General features: G+C 45.4%; 1 protein-coding gene across 2 annotated transcripts in view; it reads left to right on the top strand.

Moving 5' to 3' along the window:
- The window catches only part of grid2ipb (glutamate receptor, ionotropic, delta 2 (Grid2) interacting protein, b), a 335,342-nt gene extending 329,094 nt beyond the window's left edge, over positions 1–6,248 (top strand). For both annotated transcript variants that reach the window (XM_069928210.1, XM_069928209.1), the window contains 2 exons: positions 836–1,000; positions 4,328–6,248. In XM_069928210.1, the coding sequence (XP_069784311.1) occupies positions 836–1,000; positions 4,328–4,399 (237 nt within the window). In that variant the 3' untranslated portion in view covers positions 4,400–6,248. The remainder of the gene's footprint in view (positions 1–835; positions 1,001–4,327) is intronic.
- Positions 6,249–23,573: the final 17,325 nt, after the last annotated feature.

The following is a 23,573-nucleotide window of genomic DNA, read 5'->3' as shown; positions in this document are numbered from 1 at the left end:
TTTAGATTGTTGAATATTTTTATATAGGTTGACTCAACATTATGGGCCAAAGGGTCTGTACTGTGATGTTTTATGATTTTAATTTAAAAAAATTTAGACATGCAGCATGGTAACAGGCCATTTCGGCCCATGAGTCCGTGCTGCCCAATTTACACCCCATTAAACACAGTACGTTTCAAATAGTGGGAGGAACCCGGAGGCCCCGGGGAAAACCCAAGCAGATACGGGGAGAACATGCAAACTCCTTACAGTCAGCACGAACTTTGACTGTAGAAGTGTTGCACTAACTGCTACGCTAACTGGGATGCCCTTCTAATGGACAAGGCAAAATAATATTTTGACATTGACTAGATTGGCTGAAGGGCCTGGTTCTAAATTGTCATCACATTTCACTCTGAATAAAATTATAATACAGTCATATAACACGGTAAAACCTAAGCAATCGATTATTACAGTAAGTACAAGTCTCCCCAGGAAGTGTTAATTGGCAGAGGGGGTGGTTTACATACTCCAATCTGCAATAGGTGGGTAGACCATTTAGTTCATGATCTGCAAATTGCTGGCAAAGCAACGGGTTTTTACCACAGTCATATAGATTTTTGGTAATCATGACTGAAGATTAAGTTGTTATTTTTTAGTAATTCCAGATGATAAATCAATCTCAGTCGCCATGGTGGGATTTAAACTATGATCTCTGATTGTCCATTGCCATTGGGTGATACAAATAGCAAGGCTGGAAATGCTCACTGCAGCCTTGCAATTGGCTGTGGGCTGGGTTGAGTCAGCCCACAAGAGTGCAATTGTCATACTGTTACCAACTTAACCAGAGTACCAGGCATTCCTGGGAGATGCCCAGCCTCTCATTGTTTCCCTTGACTCCCTGCAAAACCGAGCCATCGAGGAGTTCAATAAAGTCTCAACTTTCTTTGGGGAAGATTCAAAAGTGACCACCACAGAAGCATTTTTTGGCATATTTGCAGAATTTATCACAAAGTTTGAGGTGAAGTTTAGCATATTATTCTCAGCAGATCTTTGCAGTTATGAGCCAAATATTTCCCAAATTTCCTGACCAAAGGACTCCTTACTTGAGTATATTCCTGTGTAATAGTTCTCATTCTCCTTGCAGTTTTATAAAAATGGAAATAGATTCCTGTGGATGATGTGCAGCTGAAGCATGTGGATGAGAAAGTAGAAGGGCCCCAAGTTAGAAGTGAATGTCTGGCACCAGCAGAGATTTCTGGACTTGATTCAGTTATTGATCGGAGCTTGACAATGGTGTTTTCACAGAGCTGGAGAAAATTTGGAGGAGGGTTGAGAGATTGTATGATGGATGGCAGAGTCTGATTTTGGATCTGGCTCCCCTTTCTTTGTGATATAGGCAGAGAGAGCAGACACCTGTGGGATACGTTGTTCAAGGAAAATGTGTGATAGTATGCATGGCCTATGGTTGTGGGGTGAGAATGTTACATGATTGGATAAGTGACTGAAAAATGTCAAAACTGCTTGATAAGGTGGTGAAGAAGGCCTTTGGTCTGCTTTCCTTTGAAGGTCAGGTCAATGAGTACAAGATTTGTGATGCAATGTTGCAAATGGACAACATGTTGATTATACTGCACTTGTACAGTTCTGGTCACCACATTGCAGGAAGGAAGTGTAGACAGTGAAGAGGGTGCAGAAGATATTCACTAGGTATTAGTAATAAAGAGGATTCAGAAGAGGTTCACCAGGATGTTGCTTGGAATGGTGGTTATAAGGATAAGCTGAGTCTGGGATCCATAGAATCTTTGTTGTGTGGATTCAGAAATGGCTTGCCTACAGAAAGCAGAGGGTAGTAGTAGATGGAACATATTCTACCTGGAGGTCAATGAGGTTCTGGGACTTCTGCTGTTTGTGATTTTGGAAAAGAGTTTGGATAAAGTGGAAGGATGGGTCAGTAAGTCTACAGATGACACGAAGGTGGGAGGTGTTGTGGATTATAGAAGTTTCTCATAGGTTACAACAGGATAAAGACGGAATACAGAGTTGGTGGAGAAATGGCAGATGGTGTTCATTCTAGATAAGTGTAAAGTGATGCATTTTTTAAGGTTGAACTTGAAGGTGGAGTGCATGGTTAATGTCAGGTTTCTTACAGTGTGGAACAACTGAGGGACCTTGGGGTCCAAATCCATAGATCTCTCAAGGATGCGATGCAGGATGATAGGATAGTTTAGAAGGCTTGTGGTATACTGGGCTTCATTAGTTGGGGATTATGTTTAAGTGCCATGAGACTCGTGGGCCAAAATGGCCCAGTGCTGTACGTCTACATTTAAAAAAAATATAATGTTGCAGCTCTGGCTAAACCACACTTGGAATATTGTGTTCAATTCTCATCACCTAATTACAGGAAGGATGTGGAAGCATTCGAGAGGGTGCAGAGAAGATTTACTAGGATGTTGCCTGGATAGGAGAACTTGTCTTGAGAGGCAAGGTTAACAGAGCTGGGGCTTTTATCTTCAGCGCGAAGAAGATTGAGAGGTGACAATAGGGATGTACAAGATTATAGACAGGATCGACAGCCAGTGTATATTTCTCGTGCAAATACTGTATTTGGACATCTGTATAAGGTGATGGGAGGAAAGTTCAAGGGAGACATCTAGGGGAAGTTTTTTTATGCAGAGTGGTGGGTGCCTGGGATGCATTACCAGGGATAGGGCTGGAGGCTGCTGCAATAGGGACAGTTAAAAGACTCTGACAGGCACATGGATACAAGAAAAATTGAAGTGCTATGGGTGTGAGGGGGGGGGGGGGGGGGAAGGTTAAAATTGTTGAGTAGGTTTATATAGGTTTCCACAACATCATGGGCTGAAGGGCCTGTACTATGCTCTAATGACCCTTGTACTTCTTCTGAGGGAGAGGTTTATATAACTAGGGCACTGATAAGGTAGATATTCAGCAGAACAGAATCTAGAGGTGGGTTTAAAGTAAAAGGGGAGAAATATAAAGGTGATCCTCAGGGTGAGCTTTTCACACAGACAACAGTGGCTATATGGAAGGAACTGTCAGAGGCATTTACAACATTTAACAGACATTTGGAAAGGTAATTGGATGAGAATGGTGTAGAGGAATGCTCGCCTAACACTGGCAAATGGGATTGGTGTAAATAGACATCGCGATGGGCCATGTGGGCCCGATTGTGTCATGTATGACAAAAAGACGAATCCCTTTTAGCAGAGTTCTGCCATCTGACGCTACTGAGAGGATGTGTGGAGACTATTGAAGATGGAGATAGTTGAGTAAAAGTGTGGAATAATTCTCAAAGGAGAATGTAATCATATTAAAAATAAAAGCATAAAAAGAACGTGATTCCAGCTGGCATGAACACAGTAAAGATGGCCATTGGCTTAAAGAGTTTGCTTTGATACTGTTAAAAGAGTGTTGAAAGGGAATCCTCTTAGTGATAGGTGATATGAGATCCTTGCTGGTGAATCGGATTACATCGTGAGGTTTGTTGCTTTCCCAATTTTCCATTTCACTTTGGCCAATGTCTGTGGACACTGGTGAAGGGGAAAGACAGGTTCACACGGGCACCACTTCGCTGGGTCCAGTGGGGTTTCACATTGGGCCTGTGACCCTGGGTCAGTGGTTCTGCTTTTGGAAACCTACATGAAGAGTTCTGGTGACATCTCTGGTGATGTCACCTTTGTTGCCGCGGGTTTATTTGAGATGATTCGTGGCAGGGCCACTGGGCAAGGTTACCAGATGGCAATTTGAGACTGTGATTGTGAATCCACGCTTTTTGCTGCATTCCCATTCTCAATAACATCTGCTTGGCAGAATTAGATTTTAATTATTATGAAACCCCTCCACCCAGCCCCTCTATTCAGTGAGACTATGATTCCCTTGTCTTTCAGTTATTTGCTTCTTCCACACTTTTCAATTCAGTGAGTTGCAGATTCCCACCAAATCACTCATCTCTACTTCATTCAGTAATCACCAACAACTGCTATTGAGACTCACCAAGAACTCCCAAGGCAAGAGCTGAACATGATGAGTTAATTTTTGGTACCTGACATGGAGGATTAGATGAAGTCCCTTTGTGGGGCCTTGCCTGTAGGGTAGGCAACCCATGCATGTGAGATGGGATAAAGACAACACCTAGTAGTTTACCTTAGAGGGGTTAATCCCATCAATCACAAACCCCCTCTGGTTCGGACAGACTGGTGGTGTCTACGGGCTAACACAGGGAGCGTGCAGATTTTTGTGACAAGTTGAATGAAGTAGGAAGATGCCTGTGATGGGATGGAGTCATGGTGCTTGGCTAACCCTTCTGATGTTCTGTCCATGACAGAGGGCGTACAACGAGACACAGGCCTCTGAGAATCTGCAGAACCTGAAGGTGGTCTCCCCGCTTGCCTGGTGACCTGAACGGCCTTCGCATCTCCAGCACAGTCTTTCCAGAATGTGCAATGTTTTTGATGTGGACAGGCCCGACAATGGAAGGTGTCTGTGTGATGACAGTAATCGAAAAAGGAGTAGCCCATTGGAAGCAGCAGCATCAACGTGAACCAGGCATCAGCACTCCACCAGAACTGATGGAACAACGCACGGCTGGCTCCCAACTCAGATACCTGTCTGGCACTTAAAAAAAGAAGATCCTAAAATCAGCTGTGGAAGTTAAAGTAAGGCTGTTTCCTCAGTGGTTCATTCAGCTTCCATTGTGTTCATTCACCTGAGATCACAGCTGAGGACCCGTGCAAACTCTGCCCTTTCCTTTCCCTCTTGTCTTCATTTCACTGTTCCAGTAACCCCAGACAGAGAGCTTCTTCTAAAGCCTTACCTTTCACACTGCTTTGCTTGACAGTATCTCCATCCCAAGTAACTAGTGAACCAGAAGCCAACACCAGACAGCAAGGAGTCATAGTGAAAATTTGAACAGGCAGGTCCAGATTTGCATGTTCTCCTTGTGGCTCCATGGGTTCCCTCAGGATGCTCCAGCTTCCTGCAAATTGTATGGGGCTTGTAGGTTAATTGGTGTATTTGGGCGGCATGGGTTCGTGGACTGGAACAGCCTGTTACTGTGCTGTATGTCCAAGTTTAAATTAAAAATAATAGAGGACATGGTTCTATTTGAAGCAGCTAGGCAAAAAATAGTAAGTAATTTTGGACTGGTGGGAAAGGTAGAGTCCTCAGTATGCACGAAGGCAGCCAATGTCTGAGGAGGAGTAGCTGAGACATCACCATTAGGGTAGCTGCAAGTCTGACTCATCAAACCTGCTGTAATTCATGGCATTTCTCCATATGTGATGGAGCTGGCCAGAACAGTTAATGTAAAACATGCTTTCAAGCTTGCATTGATCGAGCTGCTGAGATATTCATATCCCTTCAGAGTTTATGTTTGGAGTCCAGGGCTTTGGATTAAATCAATCAGTTTTAGTTCCAGCTCTCAGTCACCAGCCTGTCTCCTCTAAGAATGTCCAGGTCTTGTGTGAGGAGGTGTTGCTGCCTGTGATCGAACCTCCTGTCAACGTTCATTGTTCTTCCTTTCACAACTGAAGGATGGAAAATGGGGGGTGGGTAATGACTCCTCAGCTCAAAGGATCCAAAGCTGGAAATGTTGAGAGACCGGGGAGCCTATTGGCTACTAATGCTCTGAGCTGTTGTCTGAGGGCCTGCTCTTCCCCACACCTTGTGAGACATTCTCAGCACCGAGCCCTCTCCGAATTCATCCCCAAATACTGGTCATTTTAAAAGAGAAAATCCCTCTTATTGCTCTACCACAGGCTCTATAAGGGATTATGTCAGGCATCTAGCACAGAAACAGGTAACTCAGCATATTAACCTACGGTAGGATGTAAGCGTCACTCCTACCACCTGCTATACTTCATCCATCTCAGTCAGCTTCCCCCTCCGTTCCCTTCTTCTTCCCTTTCCTTCACTGTATCTACAGTATTGGCTTCAATGGATCAGGGTGGACTAAGCTCTTTATTCCCACCATTCCTTGCATAAAGAGTTTCTATTCGATTTCTTGATAATCTCCAGTTTAACAGCCTCTTGTTCTGCTCTTCTTCACATCAACTTGCTCTCAAAATCTCTGTTGGGTTATTCCCAACTTAATCTTCTCAAGAGAGATGAGACCCAATCTGTTCATCCTTGTGACCAGTTCTAGTATCATTCTTGCAAATCCCTTCTGCATGCTCACGACATCATCATGTGGTAAATCACAAAAGTCTGTAGACATGGAGGTTGAAGTAAAAACACAAAATGCTGGAGAAACTCAGCAGAACAAACAGGATCCTTTATGTAGCCAAGGCAAAGATACAGAACCGACATTTCGGGCTAGAGCTCTTCATCAAGGTCTGGAAGAATGTCGGCAGGCGTCCAAACAAAAGGATGGATGGGAAAGGAAAAGGCAGGAGGAGAGAGGTGGAGAAAGGAGGGAGGGGACAGTGGTGATCAGGGAGAGGGGGGATGGCTGGGTGGGTGGAAGAACTGAAAAGACAGGAAAGGGGGAGGGGGAAAGAAAAGGCGAGCAGGTTTACTGGAAAGCAGTAAAGTCAATATTAATGCCATCTGTCTGGATGGTGCCCAGATAGAAAATAAGGTGTTGTTTCTCCAATCTACGGGTGGTCAGGGTGGGAGAGTACACAAGGCCATGGACAGGTGTGGGAGTGTGACTTGGAATTTAAATGATTGGCTACTGGGGTGGTAGGAGGGTGGGGGCACAGGGACTAGTGGGCATCCACTCCAGGGAGACACATGGACCAGCAGGCACACATTAGCAGCAGCAAGCACCCTCTCCAGGCACCCACTAGCAGCACTGGGCACCCACTCTGGGCTCCCATTGGAAGCAGCAGGCACCTACCCTGAGCACCCTTTGGCAGCAGTGGGCACACAGGTTGGGTTGTGGGTTACAGTTCTGGGTGCATACCAGGTGCTGTGGGCACTGGCCCCAGGCGCACACCAGGTGCTGTGGACACCAGCTCCAGGCACACTCCGGCTGATAGATGCAGGTCACAGTATCTCCTTTACTCACTCACCACCAACATTACCGCTCAGCACCTGCCCTCCACCCTCGTGAATGGTCACAATCTCTCCCTGTCCACGGACCATTGCCATCTCACTATTAGTCTGGCCTGATGTTGATCAAGGCACGTCACACAGCAGGGTCATGTCTCAGAGCACGGCAGACCTACAGCCACGAACCCGCACATTATCCAGGGAGAGGGGCTTGAATGGGGAAACAGGGATGATGCAATAAAAAATATGGCCATGCATGACCTATGGGCCCCAGGACGCTGCATAGATAAATGCCCTTTCTGCCCCTTAATTTGTCCTCCATTTGGGGGTGCAGGGCTACACCCCCAAATGGAGGACAAATTAAAGACCAGCTCAAGAAAGCACTGGATGGAGGACATCCTCAAATGCCAGACTGTTCAGCCTAAAACCAGATGTCTGGCCACCCTAACTCCCCAACTTACGACCTGCTCGACTTATGTCCATCCACACATGTGACCAAATTTTTTTAATATAAGAAAAAATATAAAATGCACACAGATTATGTTGATTTAACAAATTATAACAAGGATACAGGGTATGTAAGAGCCAAAATGCGCGTTCTTGTTAGTCAGTGTCCAGGGTCCATAGGCTGGCCATGGCCATCTTGATTCCTGTGCGCATGCGTGAGTCTTGTGTTGGCTCATTCATGGTTGATTCGCATATTGGAGTTTGATTGGTGCATGCGCAGTGGGTTCACGTATTGGATTTCAATTGGCACATGTGCGGTGGGTTCACGTATTGGAGTTCAATTGGCGCATGTGCGGTGGATTCACATATTGGAGTTCGGTTGGCACACGCGCGAAAGTTAAGGGTGCGAATTCAATATCCTCGGGGAGCTTAACTCTCATGCATGCACCAACCGAACTCCAATACGCGAACCCACCATGAATGCGCTAACGCAAGACTTACGCATGTGCACAGGAATCAAGATGGCCGTGCCCAGCCTTCAGACCCTGGGACACCGACTAACAAGGTAAGTACGCACATTTTAGCTCTTACATACCCTGTATCCCTGTTATATTTTGTCAAATACAACAAAGATGTACAATGTAAAAAAGATTTGATTTAAAAATTTGCTTAAGACTTCGGTACTCCACTCACATGGGCAAAATTCTGACTTACATCCATTTCAAGATATGACCAATCATTCGATCCCAATTATAGTTGTAAGTCGGGGACGACCTATTCTACAAATTTTCCAACTCTCACAACTACCTGGACTATAGTTCTTCACACCCTGTCCCCTGCAAAAATTCCATCGCCTTCTCTCAATTTCTCCGTCTTCACTGCATCTGTTCCCAAGATGAGGGCTTCCAGTCCAGATCTTCTGAAATATCTGCCTTCTTCCACAAACATGGCTTCCCCTCCACCACCATCAATTCAGCCCTCACCTGCACCTTCTCCATTTCCCGCTCATTTGCCCCGGCCCCCTCTGCCCCAATACGTGACAAACATAGATTTCCCTTCATCCTCACCTAGCATCCCACATCATCCACCAAATTTCCAGCCCTTACTATAGGATCCCACCAACAGACACATTTTTCCTTCTCCTCCCCTCTCGGTCTTCCACAGGGACCGCTCCTGCCGCGATTCCCTCATGCACTCATCCCTCCCTGCCCATCGCACTCCTGGCATCTTTCCCTGTGCCTGTAGGAGGTGCAACACATGCATCCACACCTCCTCCCTCACCATGCTCCGGGGCCCCAAACAAACCTTTCACGTGAATCAAAACTTCACCTGTACATCCAGAGAACTTATTTACTGCTTCCAATGATCCCTTTGTGCCTTTCTCGACATTGGAGAGACTGATCGCAGATTGTGAGATCAGTTTGCTCAGTATCTCTGCTCCATTTGCAGTAACAGCAACCTCCCAGTGGCCAACCATTTCAATTCTGGGTCACACTCATGCAACTCACATGCCTGTCCATTGCCTAATGTACTGTCCCACCCTGACCACACGCAGATTGGAGGAACACCACCTTATTTTCTGTCTGTGCTCTCTCCAGTCAGTTGGCATTAACATCAACTTTACTGCTTTCCACTATACTTGCTTGCCTTTTCTTGCCCCCTCCCCCTTTCCTGTCTTGGCAGTTCCTCCATCAACCCTGCCATCCCACCCTCCCCCTCAATGCTGATGTCCCCTCCCTCTTCTTTCTCCACCTCTCATCTCCTGCCTTTGCCACCCACTCCCCCCCCCCCCCACTCTTTTGTTCGGACGCCTGCTGGCATTTTCTCATACCTTGATGAAGGGGTCTAGCCTGAAACGTCGGTTCTGTATTGTTACCGTTGCTACATAAAGGACCCAGTTTGACCTGCTGAGGTTCTCCAGTATTTTTTGTTTTTTACATCATGTGGTAACTTGAACTCTATGTGATACAGCCTGGTTTTCTTTCCTTAAGGGTTGCTAACCTGTGGCACATCCTCTTGTGATTAGTGTATTTGTACTCCGACATCCTTCCCTTCACTCCCACTCTCTGCTTTCTGACTTCACACCAGCAAGCAATGCCTGGCCCCTGACTGCATTTTCTGACCTTACTCATTCATCAGTTAAAGGGTATGTCTGTGAAGGGTTTTTGAAAATCCCTGTAAATATATATCCTGCAGTATCGCTGTCAACACTCCCTGTTTGTTCAAACATTATTACTACTAATTATTCAGATTACTGAACCTTTTAGGACTTTCACTCGAGGGAAAATCTTGATTCCACCCCCTGGCGTTCTGTTCTTCACATTTGAACCTGATGATCATATGTGTGTATCGTAACTGGAACAGCAATGAATGAAGTGGAATGGGTCCAGTTCTGAGAAAGCACCCAAGGAAATAAGATGTTTTATTTTATGACAGTTACTTGGTAATCATTGCGTTCCTTGTAAATACTGCTGAGAGCTCTGCTGCTCTCTGTGGGATTTGATGTGTATGTCCAAAGGTTACAAGAGAGACAGAAAGATAAAACTTAATTTGATGTAACATTGTTCCCAGTGTGTTTTGTGATTTAAATAATCTAATCTCTATAAATTGTAAAAATGCTATTCTTATTTATTTAATCCTCTTAAGATCACGGGCTCGTGGGCTTGAAAGAGTCTCTTACCGTGCTGTATGTTTAAATTACATTAAAAAATAAGGTACACTGAAGCTCCCTTGTTTATCCACATGAAGTGCCTCATGGACTGGGTTGGTGTGCAGAGTGGATGCATTTCCCACTTGTGGGCCATAGTCCCTCAGACATTGGCCCACAATCTTTCATTGGACCAACAGTGTGCTACAGTTCCACCCATCTGCTCGTGTAAACTCCGTGCTGTTTGTCTAGTCAGTGATATACTGTCCATATCTGTTGTGAAAAGTGAAGAGAGATCAAAACCCATCTGATCTACATTGGACCTGAGCTCTGCCCAGAACTACATGACACATATACATGTGTCAAGCTGGTCGGTGTCACCTGCTTTCAAGAGTGTTTCCCCTGCCCTTGCACACTCTGGTCACATGAAGGAGGCACACCATGTGACGGAGTCTGGTCTGTTAACCACCAACACACGTTGTCATAGTGAGGACACTAAGTTCATTATTACCTGACTGAACATGTACAACCAGACCCAACATGGTTTATCTGGACCATGGTAAACACACACACACAACATAAAGATATAAAATAAAATAAATATATATAAATATTAAGTACTCGGTTACAGGATAGTGTTCATGAACCTCATGGCCTGTCCTGATTTTGATGCTCTTGTACCCCTCTTGTAGTGGGTCAAAGATACTGTATGTTGGATGGAAAGGGTCCTCAATAACTATTTTAGCCTTATTTAAACAATGCCCCCAGTGAATGTCATCAGTACAGGAAAGGGAGATCCCAGTGATCTTCTTGGCTGCTCTGAGGCTCCTCTGTGTTGACTGACGCTTTGCAGTTATTGTACCACACAGTAATGCAACTAGACAGCACGCTCTCATTTGTGCTCCTGTAGAATGTTGTCAAGGTGGGGGATGGTAGCCTTGCCCTCTTCAACCTCCTTAGGAAATGTAGAAGCTGCTGCGGCTTCTTGGCTAATGTGGAGCTGTTGTGTGTCCAGATTAGGTTGTCCGTCAAGGAACTTTGTGCTCCCAACTCTGCACAAGTTTAAACAAAGATCACAACATGGGAACACGGATTATTGGAATCCCTACTGCAAATGTCCACTGATAATATATCGTAGTAAAATTGAACAAACCTTCACTTTTCTTGCCTTCTGAAGACACAGGCACCACCTTAACCCCAACTGTCTATCGGATGTGGTCAGGTAATTCAACTGTAGGGACATTGTGCCAGATATTGGCCAATGCTCACGGGATATCGCTCTTCAGCATACTGATTGGGCACAATTTGCCCACCAAGGGTCACTGTTGGTACAGCTCAGAGCTTGACCTGTGACCTGAACCTTGGCACCATGCAGTGCATTTATTCTGTAACCTTTCTATCTGGAGGTATGGTTTATCAAATCCCATAATAAACACATTCACAACACATCAAGTAGATATGAGGAGTCAACCCCTGCACAGTTCAAGTCAAGGGCTCTGAGTATCATTTGCTGTTTAATTTTAGCTGCTGCATCCCTCCCAATGCTGTGGATCATGTTGACATAGTTTTGGTAAGTTCAGAAAGAAAGCATTTGTACAAGCTCTTCTTCTCATGTCACCCCTTCTGCAGTGACAGATAAGGTTTAGTGTCTTAAACATTGCATCATGCATCTCCAAGGTAGTAAGTGAATTACCCCAACTGAGAACTTAATTCAGTCTGGCTGGGGAATGAGAAACTGTGCAGAAGGGTAAAAGTGATGAAATATCAGGGCAGTCATGTGCTGATTAGTGGTGAGCTAACTCTTGATGATTTCCTGGAACCTTGCTGGCCATCAGGTCAGTGTCTGGAGAATAAATATGTTTATTGCAGTACACAATCTTGCTAGAGAACCTCAGCAGGTCAGGCAGCATCCCTAGTTTCAGGCCTGACCCAAAACATTGGTCACCCTTCCTACAGGCGCTGCTGACCTGCTGAGGTTCTCCAGCTTGTATGTGCATGTCACTCGATCTGAGCATCTACATACTTTCTTGTTTAACTAAATATGTTTATTCCCTTGTTTCAGCTGGAGACTGGATTCATGCTTATTGATGTGCAAAACAAGCCTTATTTTTCATTTTTTATTGTACGTCTCCATAATAAAGTTGGCAATAAAATATAATTGAAATACTCTGTCTGGCGCTAATTCTGAAATCCACCGAGGTGGCAAATTGTGCCCTGGTGCTTCTGAACAAAGGCTGAGGGGGAATTCAGAACACATCTTGTGAGGTGTGGCATCCAGGGTGACGATCTGCATCAAAGCCACATCTCTGGAGGAGGGTCACTCACATCCCGAGAGCAAGCAAAGTGGAACAAGAACTGGGGCCAAAAGAATGGATGATCTGCAAAGGGGTTGTCAGTAACCAGGAAGAAACCCGGCCAAGTGACAGAAAATAGATAGAAAGATTTTCTGATATTTTGATGATTTCAAAATCATTGGATCAACATACTCTCAACATAACAGACTTGCCTCCTCAGAACTCACTGTGTCTGTGAGAGAGTTAAAGCAGAGAATAGTGACTGTCCCAGACGTCCACAAGATCGGAACATTCTGTACATTCCAAAGTTTGCTGAGTTTGACTCTTTGATCCCAGATTGCCACTTCACCTCCAGAAATGATGTGGCCATGTTCATGGTAGATGTGATACATTAACTTTCACAAAAGGAGTTTCTCGAGATGTATCATTAACTCCTTCTGGTCAAAAACCAGACCCTGGTCAGAAAAGCTAAAGCAGGTGATCTGGTCAAGAGCTTAGTATACGGAGATGTATACCCAGCCATTGGTGGCTACATCAGGAGCTCCGGTACCTGTCATCAGTCCCCAAAGGGTGCTTTTAAAGTTCAGGACTTTCCAAATCTGATAGGGCGGCATGGTTAGCTCAACACGACAGCGCCAACCATCAGAACTGGAGCTCGAGTCCCGCGCTGTCTGTAAGGAGTTTGTACATTTTCCCCATATCTGTGTGGGTTTTCTCTGGGTGCTCCAGTTTCCTCCCACCATTAGTAAAGTAACGTTACCTTGTAACCAACGAATCTTTCTCTGGAAATGCCCTTCTGCACTGTGTTTTACCTGGTACCCTCTGTATGGGATGTCTACTGGACTGTTTGCAAACTTTCTCACCCCACCTTAGTGTTAATAGGGTATAAATTGGATGGCACGGACTCATGGGCCGATAGGGCCTGTGACCATGCTGTTTGTCTAAATTTAAAATAAATGTAAATTTTAAAATTTAGATACAAGCTGCCCCTTTCCAATGCTTTGAACACCTTTCTCTACCTGCAACCTTTCTTCCAGAGTCTGCTTTAAAACTATCCCCTTCAAGCACAGTTGTAAAACAAATGGCAGAAACACAAAAAAGTCTGAGGGAATCATCGGCGAGTCAGCAAAACCCTCATCTTGTTTCTCTCTGCACAGATGCTGCCCGGCCAGCTGAGCTTTTCCCTGAAGTTTTTGTTTTGGTTCCAGTAGTCATTGTTTTTGTCTCTTAGATTTTGTTCTCTTATCTGTTCCCCTCCAACATGGACCTGCCAATTCCTACTTTAGGTAAAAGCAGAAGCCTGACAATTTCTCTCCACTGCCACAGAGGCAGTGCCAACATCGGCCACAAGATCCAGGCTGTTATTTTTTCCAAACAACATGTAGGCGCTGGCAGAGCTGTGAGCTCAAAGCATCCCTACCCTGGCACACTGGTTCTCTGCAGTCAGACGAATCGAGGTAACTACCTTGCTAAGAAAGTAAAATCTACCTAATAGGTAACTATTTGTGGATTGCAGTTGTGAGCTAATACTTTACCAGGAGTTGGGTGGGGGAAAGGGGGTAGTGAAAAGACTTGTGAAAGGTACCAGAAAAATGAAATATTTGCTTCCTTGGTGGGGACACATTCAACTTCTGCCAATAGACTCAGCTACACCATTTGTCTGTGGTAGGACTGCAGCATTTCAGCTAAACATTATACAGTCGATCAGGTATGATTTTACAGTGGTTGATCCACAAAGTGAGTCCAGAAATGCAATCCAACTAATTAACAACATGAAACATCTCAGTTTGTGACCCTCTTGCAATTGGACATACAGAACAGTACACGAACAGAAACAAGTCAATTGGCTCTGAACATGAGGTCCAAGTTAAACTAAAACTTGGCTCCTTGCCCTTTATCCCTCTAATCCTATTGCCTGCTCTTATAACCATATATAACCATTACAATATAGAAACAGGCCATCTCGGCCCCTCTAGTCCACCCCGATTTAAGTGAACTCCACTAGTCCCATCTACCTGCTCCCTGCCCATAATCCTCCAATGCCCTCACATCCATGCACTCATCCAACTTTCTCTTAAATGACAAAATTGACGCTGCTGCGACCACCTCTTCCGGAAGGTCATTGCACTCTTGCTCCTGCCCTTCTGTTCAAATAACACTGATAGTTCATGTAGGAGTTATAGACCTTGTCAGCCAGTGGTGAAGGGGCATCTGGGAAAAAAAACCAGATTCAGCACATGAGCTGTACTTATCACTGAAGAGCAAACACTCCAAAGGGGGTTAAGTGGTGCACTTTGTTCCTGCGTTAATGTAAAACAAAGTTTGTCCTGATCCCTGCTCTGTTCTCCCCTGACATCCTGAACGGAATATATCAAATTTCCTGAACTCTTATCTCTTCAGTATCAGGTTCTGTGACCACCCCAAAGGAATGGGGTCAGTGATAAACTCAGAGAAGGTGCTATACATGAATCTCCCAGGCACCGTAGTGAAATGCTGACAGTTAAACTGCAAAAGGAAATAAAGAAGGAAACAGTCAGCAAATTGTCTCAACGTTTAAGGGCTGAGGGGCCCAAGTCTGTAACCCTGGGAGCTGCAGATTCCTGGCAGAAAACAGCATAACAAGGGACAGAGAGCATGTTATATTCATTGCAGGTAAGGCTCCCACTCCTACCAGCTTCTGTCGGAATTGCCTCTGTGACCAGTACTCTGGAGAAAACCAGAGCGTGGTGTAAAGTGACAATTATATATTTCAAGTTCAAGTTTATTGTCACGTGCACTAAGGTGGGGTGAGAAGGTTTGCAAACAGTCCAGTAGACATTCCATACAGAGGGTACCAGGTAAAACACAGTGCAGAAGGGCATTTCCAGAGAAAGATTCGTTGGTAACAAGGTAACGTTATTTTACTAATGTGAGTTTCATTCAGGATTCTGATAACGACCAGAATGTGATCTCACATTTATTAATCTTCTTCCCAAAAGGAAGGGGTGAAGGGAATGGTCGGAGAAGTTCCCGTCCCACATAGTGATGGGATCCCTTCAATGGCTCACCTGTAGAAGATGTTAAGGGATGCAAACGATGTCCTCAGACTTCTGATCAAGTAGAAGTGTGTTCTTGTAGCCATTGCATTAACATAAGTGGACCAAGAAAGGTCACTGGAGGTGTTTACCCCGAGGAACTTGGATCTCTCTTTTACCTCCACATCGGCCCTGTTGATGCGGAATGGAAATTGAGCTCCACCTCTCCTTTGCAAGTCTATGACCAGCTCTTTGGTCTTGCAGACATTGAGAGGGAGGTTGTTGTCTTGACACAAAGCCACAAGTCCCTCTCTCTCCTTTCTGTATTTTGACTGGTTGTATTTTGATTGTTAGAGATCCTACCTACAATGCAGATGTCAACATCAAATTTGGCCACAGACAGGGGTGTGCAGGGGACTGAATACACAGCCAGTGGGGTCCTGCTGTTGTGGATGATTGTGGAGGAGGTACCATCACAGTTGCTGTAGTGGTGAGAGCAACACCTTTACAGCACCAGCGATTGGGACGATGGTTCAAATCCCGCGCTGTCTGTAAGGAGTTAGTACGTTCTCTCCGTGTCTGCGTGGGTTTTCTTCAGGGACTCTGATTTCCTACCAAAACGTATCAGGGGTGTGGGTTAATTGGGCGGCATGGACTCATGGGGCCGAAATGGCCTGTTACTGTGTTGGATGTCTAATTTTTTAAAAATTAATTATAATCCTCACTGAGGATTAATCGTCACTACAAGATAGGAAGTCATGGATCCTATTGCAGAGATGGGTACTGAGGCCAAAGTCTTGGAGTTTGGGGATGTTGATTTGACACAACAGTGTTGAAAGTGGAACAGTCAATAAATCATAGCAACAGGTCTACAGTGGATGCCAACTCACTGCTCTACACAAAGCCCTGGTACACGGTATAGGGGATATGGTATTGAGCTGGATAGAGAATTGGTTGACAGATAGGAAGCAAAGAGTAGGAATAAACGGGTACTTTTCGGAATGGCAGTCAGTTACTAGTGGGGTGCCACAAGGCTCAGTGCTAGGACCCCAGTTATTTACGATATATATTAATGATTTAGATGAGGAAATAGAAAAGCAGACGACACCAAGCTGGGTGGCATTGTAAGCTGTGTAGAGGCTGTTAAGAGTGTGCAGGGTGACTTGGACAGGTTGGGTGAGTGGGCAAATGCATGGCAGATGCATTATAATGTGGATAAGTGTGTGGTTATCCACTTTGGAGGAAAGAATGGGAGGGCTGAGTACTATCTTAATGGTATCCAATTAGGAAAAGGGGAGATGCAAAGAGACCTGGGTGTCGCTGTTAATCAGTCATTAAAAATGGGCATGCAGGTACAGCAAGCAGTAAAAAAGGTGAATGATATGTTGGCGTTCAAATCAAGAGGATTCGAGTACAGGTGCAGAGAGGTATTGATGCAGTTGTATAAGGCCTTGGTGAGACCTCACCTGGAGTATTGTGTTCAGTTTTGGTCTCCTTATTTGAGGAAGGACATCATTGCCATGGAGAGAGTGCAGAAAAGGTTGACCAGATTGATACCAGGGATAGCAGGACTTGCATATGAAGAAAGGCTAGAACGAATGGGCTTGTACTCGCTGGAGTTTAGACGATTAAGAGGAGATTTAATAGAAACGTTCAAAATTCTTAAGGGATTTGACAGGCTAGATGCAGGAAGATTGTTCCCAATGTTGAGCAAGTCTAGAACCAGGGGTCACAGTTTAAGGATAAAGGGGAAGTCCTTTAAGACTGAGATGAGGAAGAATTTTTTCACTCAGAGGGTGGTGAATTTATGGAATTCTCTGCCACAGGAAGTGATTGAGGCCAGTTCCATAGCTATATTTAAGAGAAAGTTAGATTTAGTACTTGTGACTAGGGGGATCGGGGGTATGGAGAGAGAGCTGGAACAGGGTACTGAGTGGATGATCAGCCATGATCAAAATGAATGGCAGTGTAGGCTTGAAGGGCCAAATGGCCTACTCCTACACCTATTTTCTACATTTTTATGTTTACACCCACACAGTACCGATTAATTCAACAGGATGCTCCTAATCAACTACAGTTCGTTATTCAACACCATCATCCCCTCAAAACTGATCAGCAAACTCCAAACTCAACACCCCACTGTGTAAGTGGATCCTGGATTTCTTCACATCCAGACCACGATCAGTGAGGATCAGTAAGAACATCTCCTCCACAATCTCCATCAGTACCACAGGGCTGCATTCTTAGCCCCCTGCTCTACTCACTTTAAACCTATGACTGTGTGGGTTGGTATGACAATAACACCATCTACAAATTTGCCGATGATACCACATTAGTAGGTTGTATAAATGAAGGTGATGAGTCAGCAAATGTGATGGAGAATGAATACTTGGCTGAATGGTGCACCAACAACAACGTCACACTCAATGTCACCAAAACTACGGAGCTGACTGTTCACTTCAAGAAAGGAAAGTCAGAGGTGTACGATCCAGTGATCATTGAGAGATCAGAGATGGAGAGGGGAGCGAATTTAGGTTCTTGGGATGCGAGAAGTGCATCCAGCTGATGCTCCTGACAACCCATATTGAGGCTTTGGAGCAGGAGTTGGTTAAATTCTGGAGCAGAAGGTGTGATAGATGAGAATTACAGGGACACTATTACACCTAGGGGACAGGAAGAGGGTAGATGGGTTACAGTTAGGAGAGAGAGAGTGAACAGGCAGGCAGAGCAGGGCCCCCACTGGGCGTCCCTCTGAAGAACAAGTATACCATTTTGGATGTTGAGGGGATGACCTATCGGGTACAAGCCGTGGAAATCAGGTTTCTGGCATGGAGTCTGGAGCTGTGGCTAAGAAGGAAAGGGGGAAAAAGAGGCAAACTATAGTGATAGGGAATTCCATAGTTAGGAAGGCAGATGAGAGGTTCTATGGAGGAGATCATGAATCTCAGATGGTATGTTGCCTCCCTGGTGCCAAGGTCCGAGATATCTCAGATCGAATTCATGACATTCTTAGGTTGGAGGGTGATCAATCAGATGTCGTGGTCCATGTAGGGACCAATGACATAGGTAGGAAGGGTGAGGAGGTCCTGCAAGGAGAGTTCAGGGATGAAGAAGGGGACCCCTCAGAGTAGTGATCTCGGGATTGCTTCCCATGCCACGTGCTGGAGAGGTTAGAAATAGGAGGATAAGGCAGCTTAACACATGTCTGGAGACATAGTGTAGGAGGGAGAGCTTCAGGTTTCTAGATCACTGTGATCTGTTCCAGGGAAGATGGGATCTGATTTGCATCTGAACTGGAAGGGGATTAATATCCTGAACCCCGGTGGGTTTGAAGTCAATTTGCGGGGGAGGGGAACCAGAATGTTAGAGCAGTTGGTGAGAAGGAGGAGGTTTTCTTGCTCCAGTTACCCATGATGAGATACAACAAATGGTTAAAAAGGCTCTTACGGATAATAGTGGCATGTGGGCCTGGAAGCCCCCGAACCCTACTAAAGCATGAGGGTGTGGGCAGGGCCCCTGTGTCTACTCCATTGAGATACGGCGGATACACAGGGACCCACGAGGACTGCATGTACAGACAGAAATCAAAGAGTTGTATGTGATAGAAATGTTCTCAGGTGGATTTATTTTGATGGAAGGAGTATTGTTGGAAAGGATGATGATCTTAGGGCATGGATTGAAATGGATTGTTATTAGTGAGACTTGATTGGATGAGGGGCAGGACTGACAGCTCAATGTTCGGAGGTTTCATTGCTTCAGACAGGATAGAAGGGGAGGAGTGGCATTGGTAGTCAGGGAAAATATCACAGCTGTATGAAGTTGAGACAGCTGGGAGAGTTTGTCTACAGAGGCCATATGGGTGGAGTTGAGGAACGGGAAAGGTGTGACCACACTGTTAGGGTTATATTATAGACCACCCAATAGAAAGAATCGGAGGAGCAAATCTGTAGAGAGAGAGAGAGAAGGAGAGCAGACTGCTACAAGACGCAGAAACTTGCGATAGTGGGAGATTTTAACTTTCCATGTATTGACCACTCCGTTTCTCTCAGGGACCAATTCTCCCATACTGTAAAAGGGCTGGATGGCTGATCGCTCCTCCCATCCTATCTATTCAAAATGTCGGTCCAGTCCAGAGGTCAAGGTTACCAGGAATCACCAAGTGCTCTGCACCGGTGTTGACCAAGGCCAAATATTGGCGGTCATTACCCCCACCCCAATGGATTGTTAACGGTATATAGGGCCGGGGGTCCCCGTGTATCCGCTGTATCTCAATGGAGTAGACACGGGGGCCCTGCCCACACCCTCATGCTTTAGTAGGGTTCGGGGGCTTCCAGGCCCACATGCCACTATTATCCATAAGAGCCTTTTTAACCATTTGTTGTATCTCATCATGGGTAACTGGAGCAAGAAAAGCTGGCTCGATAGGAGCAGCAGTGGGAGCAGAGGGCACAGTTGGGCCAGGAAGACTCAACAGCTGGGGATGATGTTCCCCTGCCTTCCTCTTATAAAGGGCATAAAGGACTGCAGTAGGTTTCCCATCAATATCACTTTTAGGTACGCCTAACTTTAACAAGGTTAGAAAAAGGTCCTTTCTTGTCGGTCCGTTATTAGCAGCAGCCCCTCTCTTTTCATCCTGATTGTCTGATGTAACCTGGGTTGTACGTGAGTGGATTTTACCTCCCAGTTCTAATTCTCGAAGCCCAGATAAGGCGTGCACCGCCTCAGACACAGGGTGCCCAATTAGCAGGCTAGTTACAGACAGAACCAGTCCCTGTACAGTGGGTTGGGCGGAACGAACCAATCTGGTATGCATTCCGGCCGAGAATATCTCTTCATCAGGGCTCCCCCCATGTACCCACAGCCTCAAACGCCCTGCTTACAAAGCAGAGGCCAGGGCCTGTTGATGAATTACTGCTATACCCTCCTCTGGGGTGCCCCAATTGTTCTGCAAATGTAAATCCCAATCTACTGATAGCAGGGCATCCCCTAGAGTGGCAAGTAAGTAATCCACCTCTCTTCCTCTACCCCGCGGCTCAGCAGTGACCCGGATATCAGTAGTCAATATTCCTAATCCCAACAATTCCTCAGGGGTTAAATATACATTACCCCCTCCTTGCTCCCAAACACGCAGGAGCCAGGCTGCCAGAGTTTCTCCCGCCTTTTGTCTAAATCGATCTTCAATGGCAGCCAGCTCTTCTATAGAGAAGTCACGTATTATTGACTGCTCTTGACCTCTACTCCCACTTTGGCCCACAGGGTCCTTTGCCCAGTGGATGGGACGAGGCCAAGGCCATCCTGTAGAGGGTGTAGGCCATAGAGCATAAGCAGGGGTTCAGGTATTTTCCCCTGGGTCCGCTTGGGAGATCGGGGTATCTATCCCTTCAATCTCTACCCTTACATCATCCCCCCTTCCGTTTGTTTGGGAAGTCTGCTGCCTTATGGGGCAGGCGTGAACAGCGGGTGGAGAGGGCAGTATGTTAGGCACATGTTGAGGAGTATCTGCATTATTACCATGGTCATCATTCCAGATATTCCTGTCCCATTCATCAATTACATCAGGATCGTCGCCATTCCTTATCATGGGACGAATACGATGTGGATAGGGTTCTACTCCATGCCTTTCCTTATCTGCACAGAGTTGCTGCCGGAGTTTAATATTATGGCAGATCGTTTGGGCATGCTTATCCTCCCATTCTTTGGACCTGTCCTGACTGGTGCGAACAATCTCGCTCATCATGGAACAGCATTGTCGCAGGGCTTCTAGCTCCTCCTCTAGCTGTTCTCTCTTGTGCTGAGATTCTACTTCTCGCTGAACTGATTCTGCTTCACGCTGAACGGAGCAGCGTAAGGCTGTGGCCAGCAGCCAAAAACCGTCCGTCAGCATTCCCTTTTTAACAGGAAATTTACTTTCTCGAAGGAGAGTGGCAACCCGCTCTCCCAGAGGCGCACTTGATGGATCTAACTTCTTATCCCAACTAATGGGTGGTCCTAATAAAGACAGGGTATTGGCCAACTTGCCAAACCCATCGTCTTTGGATGTCCATCCCGGAATCAAGAACTGTTTAGGGCTCATCTCTTTCTTTCGGCGAAACATCTCAAGACCAATCCTGCTCGCAGCGCCAATTGTCCTGGGTAAACTTGCACCGTTTTAGATTGGTCACAGTGTTCAAGCTACCGAAAGAAAATAGACACCCACACCGAGAGCAGTTCAGTTTATACAAATGTTTATTACAAATTCAAAAGCTGATTTCAAACTACAATATGCAAGCCCTTCCCAATTATACTTATCAATGCCTGGAGTGGTCCCAACTGCCAAAGCAAGGTAATGACCGCACACCTGTAGTACGTTGTCGGGGTGGTGGTAGCAGCTTCTCACCTCCCCTGGCCGGGACGTTAGCTGGACTCTAGAGGTTCTTCTTCTTGCTGAGAGACGTTTCCACCCCTCAGAGAGTCTCCACTTCAGCAGTGGGACCATGGCTTATATTACCCAAAAAATTGTTCACTCATAGCTTATCTCTTTGAATAAATGATTTAATTATCTTCAAGGTCTCCTGACAGTCTGTGACCAACAAAAGACAACTGCCTCTCTGGGCCTCATGGTGGAATTTAGATGTGTCTACTAATTCATGTGCATCTTGGGCCTCATGGTGTAAATTAGATTATGTCTTCCTATTCAACTGCATCCCTGGGCCCCATGGTGGAATTTAGATTATGTCATCTGATGCAACTGCATCCCTTCTTGCATAAGCTGGTCTAAATCCTCCATTACAGCTTGGAGTTTGTCAAATGTTCAGGAAAGTTTTCTAAATTAATATATAGAGGTACCAACGAGAAAGAGGATGCAATATGTGATCTCCTATTAGGGAACCAGACAGGTCAAATGACAAATGCAGGGGTAGACAAACATTTTGGGTCCAGTGACCATAATGTCATTGGCTTCAAGTTAAATATGGAAAAGGTCCTCGTGTTGGGATCCTAAATTGGAGGAAGGAAAAGTTTGTGGAAATGAGAAAGAATCTAGGAAGAGTGGATTGGGATGAGTTGTTTTCTGGCAAGGATTTGTTCAGTAATTGTACGGCCTTCAAAGGTGAAAGTTTGAGAGTGCAGAGTTTGCATGTTCCTGTCAGGATTAAAGGCAAAGTTAACAAGCAGAGGGAACCCTGGTTTTCAAGGGATATTGACCATCTGATTAAGAAGAAGAGGCCAGTGTATAGCAGGCATAAGTAACAAGGAGCAATTAAGTAGAGAAAATGGAAGAAAATACTCAAGAAGGAAATCAGGAAGGCAAAAAGAGACATGAAGTTGATTTGGCAGATAATATGATGGTAAATCCGAACTGGTTCGACAAGTATATTAAGAGTAAAAGGAGAGTAAGGGTCAAAATTGGTTCCCAAGAGGATCGGAGTGGTCAACTATGTGTGGAGCCTTACCTTGAGGTAAGGGTATCTCCCTTGGGGGAGATCATAAACAGTTTGTTTGCATCAGTATTTACTCAGGAAACTGGCAGAGTGTATAAGGAAAGAAGGAAAACAACTGTAGTGTCTTGGAATATGTGGAGATCAAGGAGAAGGAGGTGCTTGCTGCTTTACAATGAATAAAGGTAGATAAATTCCCTGGGCCAGATATGATATTCCCTTGGATCTTGAGGGAGACTAGTGTAGAAATTGCAGGGGCCCTGGCAGATATATTAAAAATGTCCTTAGTTAGAGGATTGGAGGGTGTAGTGTGATCAATGACTATTCACAGACATGAAGTAAGGGCCAAAGGCTTTATTGATCTAAAGATCCAAGCATGCCTCAGCATGCTGCTGGCTCAACCCCAAGGACACATATGGGGGAGGAGACTAGGACTCTAGGCCTTTATTCGATATCTTATGGGGAGGGGCCACTGGTTCAGCAGGCAGGCCAACCTGCCCAGCTCAGTGGGGAACGTGCCCGCAATACCATGTTCCACCACAGAGAGTAGCTCATTGAATGTTGTCCTGTTGTTTATAAAAGGCTACAAAAGTAAACCAAGCCGGTGAACCTGACGTCAGTAGTAGGTAAATTATTGGAAGGAGTTCTGAGAGTTAGGATATATAAGTATTTGGACAGTCATGGGCTGATTAAGAATAGACAGCATAGCTTTGTATGTGGTAGGTCATGTTTAATGAACCTTGTAGAGTTTTGTTTAGGA

The sequence above is a fragment of the Narcine bancroftii genome, chromosome 3 (genome assembly GCF_036971445.1).
Source record: "Narcine bancroftii isolate sNarBan1 chromosome 3, sNarBan1.hap1, whole genome shotgun sequence".
Taxonomy (NCBI): Eukaryota; Metazoa; Chordata; class Chondrichthyes; order Torpediniformes; family Narcinidae; genus Narcine; species Narcine bancroftii.
The sequence above is the reverse complement of the archived record's forward strand: the minus strand, read 5'-3'. Positions and strand labels throughout refer to the sequence as shown.